General features: G+C 40.0%; 2 protein-coding genes across 6 annotated transcripts; one reads left to right on the forward strand and one right to left on the reverse strand.

The window, feature by feature from the left end:
- The first annotated feature begins 861 nt into the window (after positions 1-861).
- Positions 862-11,246, forward strand: LOC110797069 (uncharacterized). 5 transcript variants are annotated; one of them, XM_022002164.2, is made up of 9 exons: positions 862-1,078; positions 1,193-1,319; positions 1,397-1,725; positions 1,829-1,905; positions 2,008-2,076; positions 2,813-3,061; positions 3,349-3,510; positions 9,823-9,912; positions 10,194-11,246. In XM_022002164.2, the coding sequence occupies exons 3-9, from the start codon at positions 1,454-1,456 to the stop codon at positions 10,388-10,390; spliced, it is 1,116 nt and encodes a 371-aa protein (XP_021857856.1). In that variant the 5' UTR covers positions 862-1,078; positions 1,193-1,319; positions 1,397-1,453; the 3' UTR covers positions 10,391-11,246. The 5 variants fall into 5 exon arrangements, with proteins under 5 accessions (XP_021857856.1, XP_021857858.1, XP_021857857.1 ...); XM_022002166.2 differs by having other exon boundaries at positions 1,193-1,262; XM_022002167.2 differs by having other exon boundaries at positions 864-1,078; positions 2,011-2,076.
- Positions 11,247-12,904: 1,658 nt separating this feature from the next.
- On the reverse strand, positions 12,905-14,187 carry LOC130460700 (uncharacterized). The gene is made up of 2 exons (XM_056828147.1): positions 13,200-14,187; positions 12,905-13,109 (listed from the first exon to the last, which is right to left on the reverse strand). Exons 1-2 carry the CDS (start codon positions 14,091-14,093, stop codon positions 12,906-12,908), a joined length of 1,098 nt encoding a protein of 365 aa, XP_056684125.1. The 5' UTR covers positions 14,094-14,187; the 3' UTR covers position 12,905.
- Between the last annotated feature and the right edge of the window lie 761 nt (positions 14,188-14,948).

Below are 14,948 nucleotides of genomic sequence, written 5' to 3' on the forward strand. Positions count from 1 at the left end.
CGGTTGGTTACGGGACGAGTATAATCGATTCGAATATAATAAGATAATGTAGTTGTGCGGGGCCATTGGATTTATGCGTTTTAATGTGTATTTTTTTCGAGTCACTTTAATATTTGTCAAAAATCGTTAGTCTGGATCAGTTTTGACAGCCCTATCTATACTAATATATTAAAAGGCGTTTTGAAGAGCGTATACGTGTCACGTAGATCTCTCCTTATTACGCCACGTCACCACTAATTAGCATCATGACATGTCATTACAACCAAAAAATATATAACAAGGATCGAACACCAAACCTTTGTGTTAAAAGTTACACTTCTTACCATGTTAACCAACTACAACTTATGTAATATCTTTCTATATAAGCCTACATATTCTTTTTACAATAAACAATACATTGAATAAAAGTGAATGCAAATAAAGGAATGATTACTTAATCCATAAATTTACAATTATTATTTTGAAGAAAAGGATATGACATTGTTTAGATTTTTGGATGTGGGGTTTAATCGGGGAGGTTGTTGATCGGCTACTAATCTTATGTCACCACCGTAATTTGATGATGCACCATCTCTACGTGCAACCGCCCGAATAAAAGTCAAAATCCGGGGCAACCGCCCGGGTTACATACTAGTTGCCTTGTAAATTGCGAATTGCGTACACATAGTCACATGGGCCATATTCGTTCGGTATCGTTTTTTGTTTTAAGTTTTCTTTTTTTACAAAACTAAAAACCAATATGAAAACCACAAAAAGTAGTTTCAGTTTTTTATTGTCAGTTTTCAAAATCAACCTGATTACTATAAGTATGACTAATTTTTAGATTATGATTCAATCCAACTTATATGACTTTCGAAACCAAAAAAATCGAAAACAGAAAACTTATCGTGATACTGAACGAGATAATGATGCATTTTCGGGTAATGTTATAATTTTGAACTTCATTCAGCAAATCCACTTCATAGAATCAAAAGCCTAATCCAGATTAACAAGAGGTCGGAGGCCCTCTGAGTCTCTGACTCCCAATCCCGGAATCCGTTGGAAGTGCGTTTCAGTCCATTGCTGAAGCCGCATACTGGTTCGTTTTTACCCTTTTTGTTGCCATAAAACTCAAATCCCCTAATTTTATGCACCAACTTTTTCGATATTGTTTGAATTCAGTTTGTTCTTTTTGAAAATTGATCAATTTTAGGTTAGCGTCCTCTGGTTGCTACTAATTGTAAAAATGATCGCTTGAGTTCCTACTTCTGGAATCCGGAATGGTGTATACCCAGCTTTCCCACTTGATTGTTAAATTTCAACCAAGTTTTTAGAAATCGGTATTCAATACTACAAATTCGATCAATTTCTCTCTTTCTTAGTACGAGTATTAATATTGATTATTTCTCCTTTTTAGGGATACGAATAAATTGCAATAATTTTGCTGACTTCGAACTTGAGAACGGTAGGGAACATGGAGAGTGAAGGAGACAAGAATTGGAGTGAGAAAGTGGAAGATTTAGTAGAATCTGGAGAAACAAATGCTGCAATCTCTCTCCTTGAATCCCTAATTTTGAAACTCGAGACTGTTAATTCATCAAATTCACTGCCCCAATTAGCCTCTGCACTCCTTGAATTGGCCAAGCTTTACTCCTCCAAAGGCCTCTCTCTCAAATCCGATGATGCTCGATCCCGTTCTTCCGCCATCAACCTCCGCGTTATCTCTCCTTCTTCTAGTTCAGCTGTGTCAGTATTTCGCTCCATTTTATTTCTGATCATTTCTTTATTTTTCAATTGGGATTTAAGAATTGGATTGATATTGATTTTAGTCCTTATTTGATTAGTTCAGTGAAACTTCCACAACAGAAGTAGAATCTAGTGTTTCTACTAGTAATAACGTGCCTGGAAGTAGTTCAACCAGAGATGGTAAAGTTTCTACTTCATCATATATTAATGTTAATTTCAACTTTATTATATAACCATGCTTCTTGCTAAGTTGACATATTTGATGGGAAATGTGTTTGCTAGCAGGGGATACTGACTTGTGTACAAAATCTTCAATGGACAATGTATCTCTCCAGGAATCTTCAGATGATGGTATAATGTGTTCTCTCTTTGCAATTGCCATTTTAGGTGCTTTCATAGGCCGCTGAACTTTTCTCTGTTATGAATGTAATTTGTTGAGGAGACCATAGAATTAAAGCATACTCCCTTTGATCCTAAATATAAGCATTTTTAGCGATCTTCACACTTTATAATAATTTGGTTATATGATATTGTATTGATGATTACACAATAACAGTTAATGTTGCATTGATAGTATAAATGAGTCGTATTTAGACTAGAAGGAATATGAAGACTAGGAATGTAGTTAGCAAGAACACCAAGAACTTATTAAGGGTCCATTATAGAAATTGCTGAACTCAAACAAGTTATGCAAGAATGAAGGGATTTTACCCTAACAAAATACTTTCTTAGATACCTCCCTGCTGGTCCTTATCCACAGTAAGGTTCTTAAGCTTAATGATGAAGAAAATGTCAGATTGATTTCTTGAGGAAGAAATAAACATTTCGTAAAAAAGCCTGTTGTGCACTTCAATTCTCTGATGGGTTATTGGAACCTTAATGAAGCGTTATAAGGCTTAATTCTTATGGTCTTGATGAAACATCTGATTCTCATGGAATGCTTTTTTTGACAAATCAACAATTCCATTACATAGTCTTTTTAAATCTTTTGTGACACGTGGAGATACAATATTGTTGCATTTCCTGTAGTAATTCATCACTATTTATATGAATAATCGTGCATAATGGTGTTTTCATGGGTGATAAGACTGGGAAGCCGCAGCAGATCGTGCGCCAGATGAGTTGCTCTCTCCACAATGCTTGCCAGACGTATCAAAGCTTACATTGTATGACACAGAAGTGAAGAAAGAGGTCCCAAACAGACGTGGGAGGGGAACCTTCACATATAATAAACAAGGAATGTACAGTGATGAGAAAATTCATGACTCTATTGCCTGTGATACATCATCAGAGATAGTTCATGAGACATCTGAGAAAATTTCGGAAGCCAAAAATTGTGAGTGAGACTTGTTTGTTGAATGTTTATAATTGTGGATAAGTAATTGTTTATGTCATGCTGTTTTACTTAGATTATGTGCTAGTTCCTTGATGAACTTTTAGTGGAAAAGACAGAAGTTTGTACTATGCATATCTTTGAGCTATCTTGACAAGGAAAAATATTTTAGGCATTTAGACGCTTTTCTGTTGTCTGAATTAGCTACCTATATCACTGCAAGTGTTCTTGTGCTTGTTGTCGGCTGTTAATACTGAAATATGATTCTTAATTTCTGTTTCTTGTGTTAGCTGTATATGGTACACGTCATGCCCTTGTCTTGGATGGGTTTCACACGAGTACTACAACAACAGATTTGGAGAGACTTTTTGAAGATTTCAGAGACCGTGGATTTTCAATCCGTTGGATTAATGATACACTTGCACTGGTAGTATTTCGAACTCCATCAATTGGTACGTTTTGCTTGTCTCGCATGATATTGGTTATTGAAATTCTAAGAGCTATTGTGTATCGCATGGCAAACATGCTCCGTTGCTTGATGTTGAAGTGTTGAACCTTACTCAAACAGTTTAAAGCGTCTATGCCCGTGATTCTAATAAAGAGTTTTCGTTGTCATTTTTCTGTAGTATGGTGAGGCTATAAATTTAGTTTTTGTAGTTATCTACACACTAAGTTCCTTTACATCGGATTCTTTTGATCTCTCTGTATGGATGACTCAAAATTGAAACCAACCTAAAATATGGCATTCTTGAAATTCTATTCAGAAGTCCGGTCCCTCACATCCATGCGACTTTTCTAGTTAATTTCAACATTTTCTACAAATTTTTTAATTAATTGTAGATCTTGTATTTAGAACTGTCATGAGAGGTAATCAGTGAAGAGAAAGAGTTGCGAATCCTCCAAGATCTTACTTTTGGGATACTCCAAGCCTCCAAAATTTCTACAGGCGAAGGAAGGTGCTACTTTGAGAGCCCAATGAGTAAAGAAGAAGATGCCTGAAATGTGAACATAGAATCGCCTCTTTTCTACCTAACCTCATTCGTCTAGTCTATTAGCTAACAGATACGAGTAATTTGTAAAAGTGCGTTAGTTTGTTTTCCTATTCTCTGTTTTGTTTGGGAGCTAAAATGTCTGACGAACTTGCAGCTGTGTTCCTATACCAGGAGTTAAATGTCAACTTACTGTCAGGATTCAGTTCGTTGTTAAACCCCCCCCCCCCCCCCCCCCCCCCGGCGGCCCGTTGCATGTGTTTTTTGCTGAGAATTATCTTCCCATATACTGCTAAGAAGAATTAACCTGTCAATCAAAATCACACAGAGAAGAATAGGGAAAATTTATGATAACTTGTATTAACTGATCAGAGTAACCAATTAATTACAAGTAGCCACACTTCGAGGGGTGGGTTTCCTCCAAAAAAAAAAGATAGGACTAAACAATATTCTCAATGCCCCTCTCTATTACATGTATCTCCTTATTTATAGTTGTGCTACCAAGAAGGCTTGCAGCTTACTCCTCTTGCATAAAAAACTCTGGTGATAAGGCCTTCTAACAACTTTCCGTTACTATTCTGCCCCTCCACATGTGTTTCCTTTCTTGCCCTCTTCCTAGCATATGTGATCGTAATAGGTGGATGCTTAGCATTACCCCACCCAAACTGCCACCTTGTCCTCAAGGTGGAAAGAAGGAAACCGGTAAGAGATATTAGCCATGTCTTCCCAAGTGACCTCAAAGTCCTGGAGTCCTTTCCACTTAGTCAATACATCAGTTCTGGTTGGGTCAGCAGTGTGCTTGACTCTTAACATAGCTGGTTCCACCTCCAAGGTGAGGTCAGCAGACCACTGTGAAGGGACAGTAGCAGACACAGGGACCGCCCCTACAACAGCTTTCAATTGTGAAACGTGGAACACAGGGTGTAGGGCCTGAGCTTCAAGAATACCTTATCCCCCTTGTTGAAATTGACCTCCCTACGTGTAGCATCCTCCACCTGCTTCATCTTGTGTTTGGGCTCTTAGTAAGTGTCCTTTGAGGTCATCAAGGATGCCATCCCTCTCTAGCAATTGTTCTTCCAAGGATGCCATAGCTGTAGTAAGGTGGGAGGGTCTCTACCATATAAGGCCTTGAAAGGAGAGTGCAGTGGGTAGAAGTGTGAACGGACGTGTTATGGCAATACTGAGCCCATGGTAACCATTTGGCCCAACTCTTAGGAATGTCATTAATGAAACATCTGAGATAGGATTCCATACCCTTGTATACCACTTCTGTCTGCCCGTCTGGTTGGGGATGATAAGTAGTACTACGGTGAACGGTGAAGAGCAGTGCCTTGCTACTTGAAAACCTCTTTTCAAAACAACCTCAGAAATATCTTATCCCGGTCATACACAATAGTGGATGGAAACCCGTGCAACCGGACAACTTCACTTATGAATGTGGAGGCTACCTGAGATGTCGTGTATGGGTGTTTAAGCCCTACAAAGTGAACATACTTGGTGAGTTTGTCTACCACCACCAAGACGAGTCAAACCCCATGGATTTAGGGAGACCCTCCACAAAATCCATGGATATGTCCTCCCAAACCTTATCTGGAATGGAAAGTAGTTGTAAAAGCACAGCGCGGCTGGGAGTTGATGTTTTCTGGCAAACAACACAAGCTTGAACATAGGTAGCTCCATGTTTCCTCGTGCCCGACTAGTACCATTCTTGTGCTAATCGTTGATAAGTCTTGAATTCCCAAGAGTGGCTTCCCATGGGAGAATTGTGGTATTCATGTAATAAGGTAGACACAATGGTAGAATTCTTGGGTAGGACGATTCTGCCTTTGAACTTGAGTACTACACCTTCCACATAGAAGCCCCTTAGGCACCTGTTTCCCCTCCAAGTAAGCCTTGGTTAACTATTGTATCAAGGCCAACAAGGCATCTTGCTGGATCACAGTGTGTATGGTCGACCAATCTACCTCACAAGTAGTCACCATTGACCCCAACTCCTTTGCAGAAGCACCTTTACGGGATAAGGCATCAACAACCTTGTTTGATGCTCCCGGTTTGTAGTGAATATCAAAGTCAAAACCCATAATCTTACTAACCCATCTTTGATAATCATTTCCCGCCTCTCGCTGCTCCATGAGATACTTGAGGCTTTATTGACCGGTTCGAATAATGAACTTCCTGCCAAGGAGATAGTGCTTCCATTTCTTGACAGCAAGCACAATTGCAATCAACTTTTTCTCATAAATGGATTTAAGCCTTGCTCGTTGTCCCAATAGTCCAATACTTTACCGTAGAAGGCTATTGGATGGCCGTCATGTAGCATAACCGCACCCACACCATACCCTGAGGCATCAGCTTCAAGAATGAATATTTTGTCGAAGTTTGGCATGGCTCGTGTCTTGTATCCCGCGATGAACTTTCTGTAATACCCAGTCAAACCCAAGAAACCTCTCAACTCTGTGATGTTTACAGGGATGTTCCACTCCATCATGGACTGAACTTTACTCTTGTCCACGGACACCCCATCTGCTGAGATTATATGGCCTAAATAGGCCACACTTTGCTGACCAAAATCGCATTTCTTTGCTTTGGCATAGAGCTGATGTGTGGCTAGCAGTTCCAACACAATGGAAAGATGTTGTTGGTGCTCCTCTTCACTCTTGCTGTAGATTAATATATCGTCAAAGAACACTAAGACAAACTGCCTCAAGTACGACCTAAACACATCATTCATGAGAGCTTGAAAAGTTGCGGGGGCATTCGTGAGTCCAAAAGGCATTACGAGGAACTCATAATGCCCGTCATGTGTTCTAAACACTGTTTTTGCCACATCCTCCTTTCTCACCTTGATTTGGCGATAACCAGATTTTAAATTAAGCTTAGAGAAAACTTTAGACCCATGTAATTCATCCAACAATTCATAAATTACTGGGATATGGTATTTTTCCGGTAATGTGACTTTATTCAAGGCTCTATAGTCAACACAAAACCGCCATGACCCGTCTTTTTCTTCACAAGTAACATCGGGCTTGAGAAAAGGCTAGATGATATCTGAATAATGTCTGCGTTCAACATATCGTGCACAAGCTTTTCGATCTCGTCCTTTTGGTATTGAGGGTACCTGTACAAATGTACACACTCACTGGGTCTGTCCCATCCTTGAGCACAATAGCATGTTCATGCCCCCTACCTGGGGGCAAGCCATTAGGCATGTTGAACACCTTTTCAAAGTTTTCCTGCACCTGTTCTAAGAAGGGTGGGACTGTGGGTAGTGTTGAACTTTTGCCCTTCCAAGTGGTTGAACTCGATCAAGAACTCTCAAAGTTTTTCAGCATCCGCTCTAAGAAGGGTGGTACTGTGGGTGTGTTGTCTCACTCCCTCATCTGTTCTCCTTGCCCTTCCAAGTGGTTGAACACGATCAAGAATTCACTGCCCTCCTTGAGTAAAGTACGAATCATCGCCTTCTATGACACGAGTGACCTTCCCAAATAAGGATCACCTTGCAATTTCATTCAACACGAACTTGAGAGTTTGGGTCTTCCAATTAGTGGTCATTGTACCCAATTTCTCGAGCCACTGAATACCGAAGATGAGATCGGAATTGCCTAGAGGTCGTGGAAAGAAATCCTCTACCACCTCAATGCCCTGTAAGTGCAATGGAACGGCATGACGAACCCCTTCCCCTTGGACCGATTCCCCATTTCCCAATGATACCCAAAAGCTCTCGACAGCGTCAACAGAATGAGTATTTTGTCCACGGTGGTCGTCAAAATGAAGTTATGCGTCGCACTGGGATTGATCATGACTACCACCTCTTTTCTGCCGATACGAACCACCTTCTTGATAGTTTTAGAATTGGTCAATCCCATGACAGAGTGTAAAGAAATCTTTGGTTGGAGAAATTCATCTGCATGACCGTCCGGCGCCTTCAGATTGGGGCCCTTGTCACTCAAGGACCCAAATTCATCATCGTCTCCAACATTAAGCAACACACATAGTTCCTTCTTGCTACAAACATGGCAGACACTCCATTTCCCATCACAACGGAAACATAATCCCTTCTACCTCTTGTACTGGAACTCCTTCTCACTTAAACGCCGGACCTCGCCGGGAGGCTTGGTGGTGCTTTAATTGTGATTGCCGCGTCGGGTAGAGCGTGGAGTTGTGGGTGATGATAACAAAGTTGAAGTACTATTATAAGAAATGTGGCCAGATATAAAAGAGTTTGAGTTAGAAAATTGACCCACTTTACTACTGGATGTGTTCGGCCCAATTCGTTTGCTCAGCGCATAGTTCATTTTATCTTCTACTTTGACAGTCAGGTCCATTGCATGGTCTAATGAGGTCGGTCCATGTAACCTTACCTCAGCCTTCATTTCATCTTTAAGATCGTTAATGAACTGACCCTTCGCCACCGCCCCTGGAATGTCGTCTAAGGGCGCAATCAACTCAATAAATTTATGCCGGTATTCCACCACCGTTCCCGTCTGGCGGTGTTCCGTGTTCCAACCACTGCTCATGCAAAGACCCACCAGAAACCTCCCTAAACCTTCTCAACACCATCTTCTTAAGTTCATCCCGCCGGTCCAGAGGATGTTGGTTCTCCCATTGGAACCAAGCCAATGCGTCGCCTTCAAGCGCCACCACTGCCGCATCTAACTTCTCCTCCTCACTGAACGATAAAACCCAGAAAACTTCTCGGCACGCAAGATCCAACCATCTGGGATCGACCCTTGAAATTGCGGTAGGTCAATTCGTTTGAAACGCCGGTTGGTGTTTTCGCCACCGCCACCGCCGCGACTCGACGAACTTCTGAGATTGAACGGCCCTCTGGACCCGTCCACAAACAAGTTGTCTCCCAGATCTTGATAAGTGTCATCCTGGTTCAGTGGTTCGCCACTTGATGTTCCAACTAGCCGTCGGCGTGGGACGAAGGGTGGAGAGAGATGATCAGACCTCCGCCTGGAACTTAGCTTGGTTGCTCCTGATTAGTGCTAGCGTTCCCTCAACATTCTCCCTGGTCCGGTCAATCCTTCCTTCCAACCGGTAACTCGCGATGTCAAGCTCCTCCTTACTCTTCTGGATAGCTTGCTCGATGCCGGCAGCGATCTGATCAGCCATGGTCTGCTTCACCGTCTCCATAGCTGAGATTACCGAAGAGGAAATCTGATCAGCAATGGGAGATTGTAAACTCGCCAAACGAGTCTGCATTTCAGCCGTCTGTTGTTGCTGGTGGTGCCATAGTAATTAGTAATCAGGAAGGTACTGTTGTGATACCACTTTGCTAAGAATTAACTTGTCAATCAAAATCACACAGAGAAGAATAGGGAAAATTTATGATAACTTGCATTAACCGACAGAGTACCCCAATTAATCACAAGTAGCCATACTTCAAGGGGTGGGTTTCCTCCAAAAACAGATAGAACTAAACAATATTCTCAATGCCCCTCTCTATTACATGTATCTGGTTATTTAAGTTGTGCTACCAAGAAGGCTTGCAGCTTACTCCTCTTGCATAACAAACTCATAACAAACTCTGGTGATAAGGCCTTCTAACAACTTTCCGTTATTGTTACTATTCTGCCCCTCCACCTGTATTTCCTTTCTTGCCCTTCTTCCTAGCATATGTGATCGTAATAGGTGGATGCTTAGCATATACATCTGCATCTTTGTATATTTTTGTATCATAGTATTGATATACGAAGTACATGATTTTGTTATGCATTTTCAGTACATATCCTGAAATCAACGTCTTTTTTTATTGTCGTGAAAATGCAGCTCTTGAGGCCTGTAATAGTGTTCGTTGTTCTTTCAAAGTTCGTGTGCTTGAGGAAGGTGACCCCATGATGAGCTCCATTTCAATCAAAGGTATAATTTCTATGTTGGCATTTTATCTCTTGATGTGTAGCTCTATGCACTCACTTTTTTGCATGTACCATGCCAATCAGATCATTCAGTGTAATTATAGCTACGGAGTACGAGTACTAGTTTGGTTCACCTAGAATAGAACCTACTGTTCTAAGATATGGAGTAGAATCTAAAATTATGATAGATAATTGAGAATCATTGGGAATGTTCTTCGGGTGTAAGTATTTTGTTGGGGGAAATGATGTGATATTATGTGCTGAATATGTTCATGCTAATTTTAGACTTGGATCCACCTCGGCAAAGACCAAAAACATCAGCTCGAACCGCTCAGAGGCTCATTGCTCAAGAATTGGGTGTAAAGTTGCCATCAACCTTTGGGTCTAAAGAGTTGAGGAAGCAAGAAGATGCTAGAAGAAACCGCATAGTAGCGAGGCAAAATTTGAGAGATGAAGCTTGGGGCCCTGATGATATAAAGTAAAATGGGGTAATTGAACGAATACTTTGCATGCCAAGTTGTTGTCCTATGAATATTGATCCCCCTTATTTTCTATCTAAGTATTAGTTATGATATTCCGTATTATTGCATGCATCCAAAAGGAAAAAGGTCACTATTGTGTAGGGCTTGCTCCTAGAGCTTGGGTTGTGTAATGTTACCGTAAAAGAATGAGGCTAGTCGACCGGCTTTTTATAGGAAGAGTTGATGACTATCTATGGTGAAATTGGCTTGTATAATGTTACTACAAAATATTGGAGGAATCAGGGAGGATTATGAAAGAAAAGGTAGATTTGTGTAAAATGTGGAGAGTGTCAGCTAGTTATCCAGTTACAAGATTTAGTTACAGGATATGGTAATCCTAACAGAATGGGTGTCTACATGATAATGTTTTTTTAAAGAAAGATTATGCATACTTGCAGCTGAGGAAGAATGAGCAACTGAGCATTATTTCCAACATGCTTCCTTCCTCAGCTGAGCATCGACACTCTGGTGAATACTGGAGCAATTGAAGCTTTGGTTACTGAATTTTAGCTGAGGAAGCATGTTGGAAACATGTGGCACAACTGTATATTAAAGCATGTACATTGATTGGGTCTTCAGAAGAGTTTTTGGAGGGCTCTCCACTCTCTCTACCACTATCTCTCTTCAAAACTTTCTCAAGAACTCAATCCTGAAAACACCCAACATTGGTTGGTTTCTCAAATGAGCTCTCCAATATTTTTTTTACCATTTGGTGGTCCCATGTCATATTCTTGAATTGTAAATATTAAATGTTAAAAAGTCTTCACTTATCCATAATTAATTGTTTTTTACCCAATGTTACTATTCATTTTTCAAAGTTACTCTCCACTTTTCAACTAGAATAAACTTTTGGAGGGCTCTTGGGCAAGAGCTATCATGAAGTAATTTAAAAAGATATACACTTTGACCGGCACATAGTTTAGGAGAGTGAGTTGAATTTATTAAAATAAGATGAAAGTGGGTAGTGGGTGAATTATTTATTATAGTAAAAATATGATGTGAGTAAGTGTGGGGACCGAAATATTAATATAGTAGGAAGTGGGGACTACTGCCCTCAAAAGGAAGTGGGGACTACAACATGTCAAAAAAGGAAAGTGTATCTCTTTTTAAAATACGGCCGTTTAAGAAAATTGTGTCTCTTTTTAAAATACGGAGGGAGTACTCAAGAGCCCCTCAATAACCACTCAAGAAACCAAATGTTGGCCAAGAGCTAGTTCTTGTTGGAGAGCTACTTGGAGATCCACTCCAAAAGTCTCATTGTATATGCCCTTACGACATACTCCCTCTGTCCCTTAATACTCGACCTGTTTTGATCGGATATGTTTGCCAAAACACAACTTTGACCACCAATTTCTTTAACTATATATTATAAAAACTTATAAAAATATTAATATTTTGAAATTATATATTAAGATGAAGCCAACAATATATTATATACTAACATTTGTTTTCGAGTAAATAGGTCTGGAGGTCCCTAAACTTTGCCAAAAGGAGCAGTTAGGTCCCTCAAGTTTCAAAAGGAGCATTTAGGTCCCTGCGTTTGGATGGAAAACGCTGTTTTTTGTTTTCCGTCACTAACGGCCGTTAAAATTCAATTAAATTAAAAGGAAACTAAATAAAAGGCACTAAACGACAAAAAAACAGTTACATTTACCATTTACCAATAATTAAATAAAGGGGAATTCATTTCAGTTAGCTTTTTACAAAAATATAGCCGTTGAGGCTCTCAAAAAACAGAGTATTTAACATTCCATGCACAACAAAACAACAATAAAACACTTAAAAAACAAAATTCTTTCTTCTCCATCTTCTGCTCTGTGTTTTTTCTCTGTTGCTCCACCATAGCTGACTCTTCTCAACAAAAAGGTATTTTTCTGCCATTTTTTTTAAAATCTTAAGTTAGCTTATTTTAACAATAATTAAACATATTTAGGAAATAATTATTAAAACGTAATTTATTTGCAGAATGATGAACAGGGCTATCTCTTTGTTCAACAATGGTGATAATGAACACCCTAAGAGGTGCTACTGTGGATTCACAGTATCCATTCTAAAGGCATGGACAAAAGAAAATCCTGGAAGGAGGTTCATTGCTTGTCCAGATTATGATGTTGAAACAAACAGAAGGGGTTGCATTTTTTTTAGATGGATTGATGAACAAGAACCAACAACTTGGCAAACAATTGTCATACTAGGGTTAATGCAAGATAAACAAAGCCTTGCTGCTGAAGTTGATAGTTTTAGGACAAAACTTAGTGAAGCTAACAATTATGCAAGGAAGAGGGAGGCAGACTATGTGATGAGCAAGATGAGAAGACCTATTAGTGTGAAATGTGAAGTGTGGGTTGTAATCCTAGTGGTTCTGTTTTTTTTTATCTGGTTTGTTTTAAGTTAAGTGGGTTAAGTGGGTAGGTAAAATGTAATGATCTGCACTAATGAAATGTAATGAAGACTTTAAATTCAATAAAATCTAACCTCATGGTCTTTTTTCTAATCTTCTAGCCATTGCAAGATCCTGCAATGCTTGGCTTGATATTGTGTGTCCTTGACTTGGTTGAGTCTGTGACAATGGGAAGTCATGTGCAGGGAAGGAGTAGATGGTTTGCTCACCCCCATGATCAGAATAGAAAGCTGCAGGAGGTCTTTGCCTCTGTGGTGTGGGGAAGTGTTGTGATATAGGCTGCATTAATTAAAACAAATTAGGAACAAGTTGGCTTCAGTACAGTAAAGTAACATGTAAGAAAGAATTTGAGTATATTGAATGACTTACAGTAGCTATTCTTTGATACCCATTTGGGTAGGTATAAATACCCACACCCCTATTGTGCATTGGTATAGCTGAACTGGTTCTTGGGTGTTGTTGCTGTGGTGTGGTCTGCTCTGCAGTAGCATGATTGTTGCTGTGTTGTTGTTGCTTAGGGGCATTCTTGCAACCCCTTTTGTTGTGGCCTATCACACCACATAAGCTGCATTTCATAGAACAACCTGTTCTCTTCAGCTTACCAGATGCAGTTACCTCTCCAACACCATATCTCCTCTTTGTTTTAGGTCTTCCATTGACCTTTTTCACCTTTGGAGCCACAACAATGCTATCAGAAGTAGGCCACTCTTGAGGACCATTTAAAGGCTCTAACAAAAATTCATATGCCTTCATGTAGGTCTGTTTGCAGAAATATGCATTGACATATTGTTCTGGGTGGTCTACTTTATTCCATATAGCAACAATTGCATGTTTGCATGGAATCCCACTCACCTGCCATGCATTGCAACTGCAAGTATGTTGGTTCAGATCCACCACATACTTAACCTGTGTTGCACCTTCTCTTACTCCATAGCAAAACCCACCATCCCAGTATGCATTCCAACCCCTAGCCCAAATTTTGTGTTTCTCTAACTGAATTTGGATCCTAGGACACAACATTATCTCCTTTTTCCCAATGAAATCTCTTTTCTTATGCAGTCTTTCCATCAAACCCTCTCTGATATCTTCCAACATGGTAATAATAGGCTTGTGCCTTGCACTCAAGATGTATGCATTAAACACCTCACTCATGTTGTTGTCTACACTGTCACAACAAGATAATGGAGTGTAGAATGCCCTACACCATTTCTTGTAGTTCCTTTTCAGTAGGTCTTCAGCAGCTTCATGTGAAATACCCCTCATTACTTCAATGTTTTCATTGAAGTGATTTACTGTGTTGCTTTTTGCAATAGTCCAAAATTGTTTTCTGTACTCTAAACCACCTCCAAACACTCCCCTAAAGGTACAGTACACATGCCTTGCACACACCCTACTTTCAGCTTGTGGAAACACATTTGACACAGCAGCAAGTAAACCCTTTTGTTGGCCAGACATGAAAGTGTACCCTGCTCCTTCACTAGTGCCTAAATCAGTAGCTAGAAGTTCTAGAAACCAACTCCATGTGTCAGTGCTCTCAACCTCACAAACAGCCCAAGCCAAAGGGAACATTTGATTGTTTCCATCCCTCCCTACTGCTACTAACAATTGACCCCCAAATGGTCCCTTTAAGAAACATCCATCAAGTGATATGAAAGGTCTGCATCCTGCCAAGAACCCTTTCCTAAGTGCCTCAAAACACAAATACAGTCTGTCAAACACATTTGCATCCAACTTCAACTTCACTGTGTTCCCTGGATTGCTTCTTAGTATCTCAGCTGCATACCTTGGGAGTAATGCATACTGCTCTTTGTATTCACCAACAATGAGTGCTTGACCCCTTCTCCTAGCCCTGGCAGCCTTGTGTTTGCTCACCCTTATACCCTTTTCTAACCAAATGGTTTCCTGAATATCTTGCACTCTCATGTAAGGGTTAACCTTAAACAGATTCTGGTAGTGTTCTGCAATTCAATGTGAAGTCATCTTCTTAATGATAGGTGTCCTACCACAAGTGTGCTAACTGACAAATATTTTCACTGTAAATGAACTTCTTCCTCTCTCCCATGAAGCCCAAATTCTCCATTTACAACCTTTATCTTTGTGCTCACACTCTGCACAAAC

This window comes from Spinacia oleracea, chromosome 5, assembly GCF_020520425.1.
Source record: "Spinacia oleracea cultivar Varoflay chromosome 5, BTI_SOV_V1, whole genome shotgun sequence".
NCBI lineage: Eukaryota > Viridiplantae > Streptophyta > Magnoliopsida > Caryophyllales > Amaranthaceae > Spinacia > Spinacia oleracea.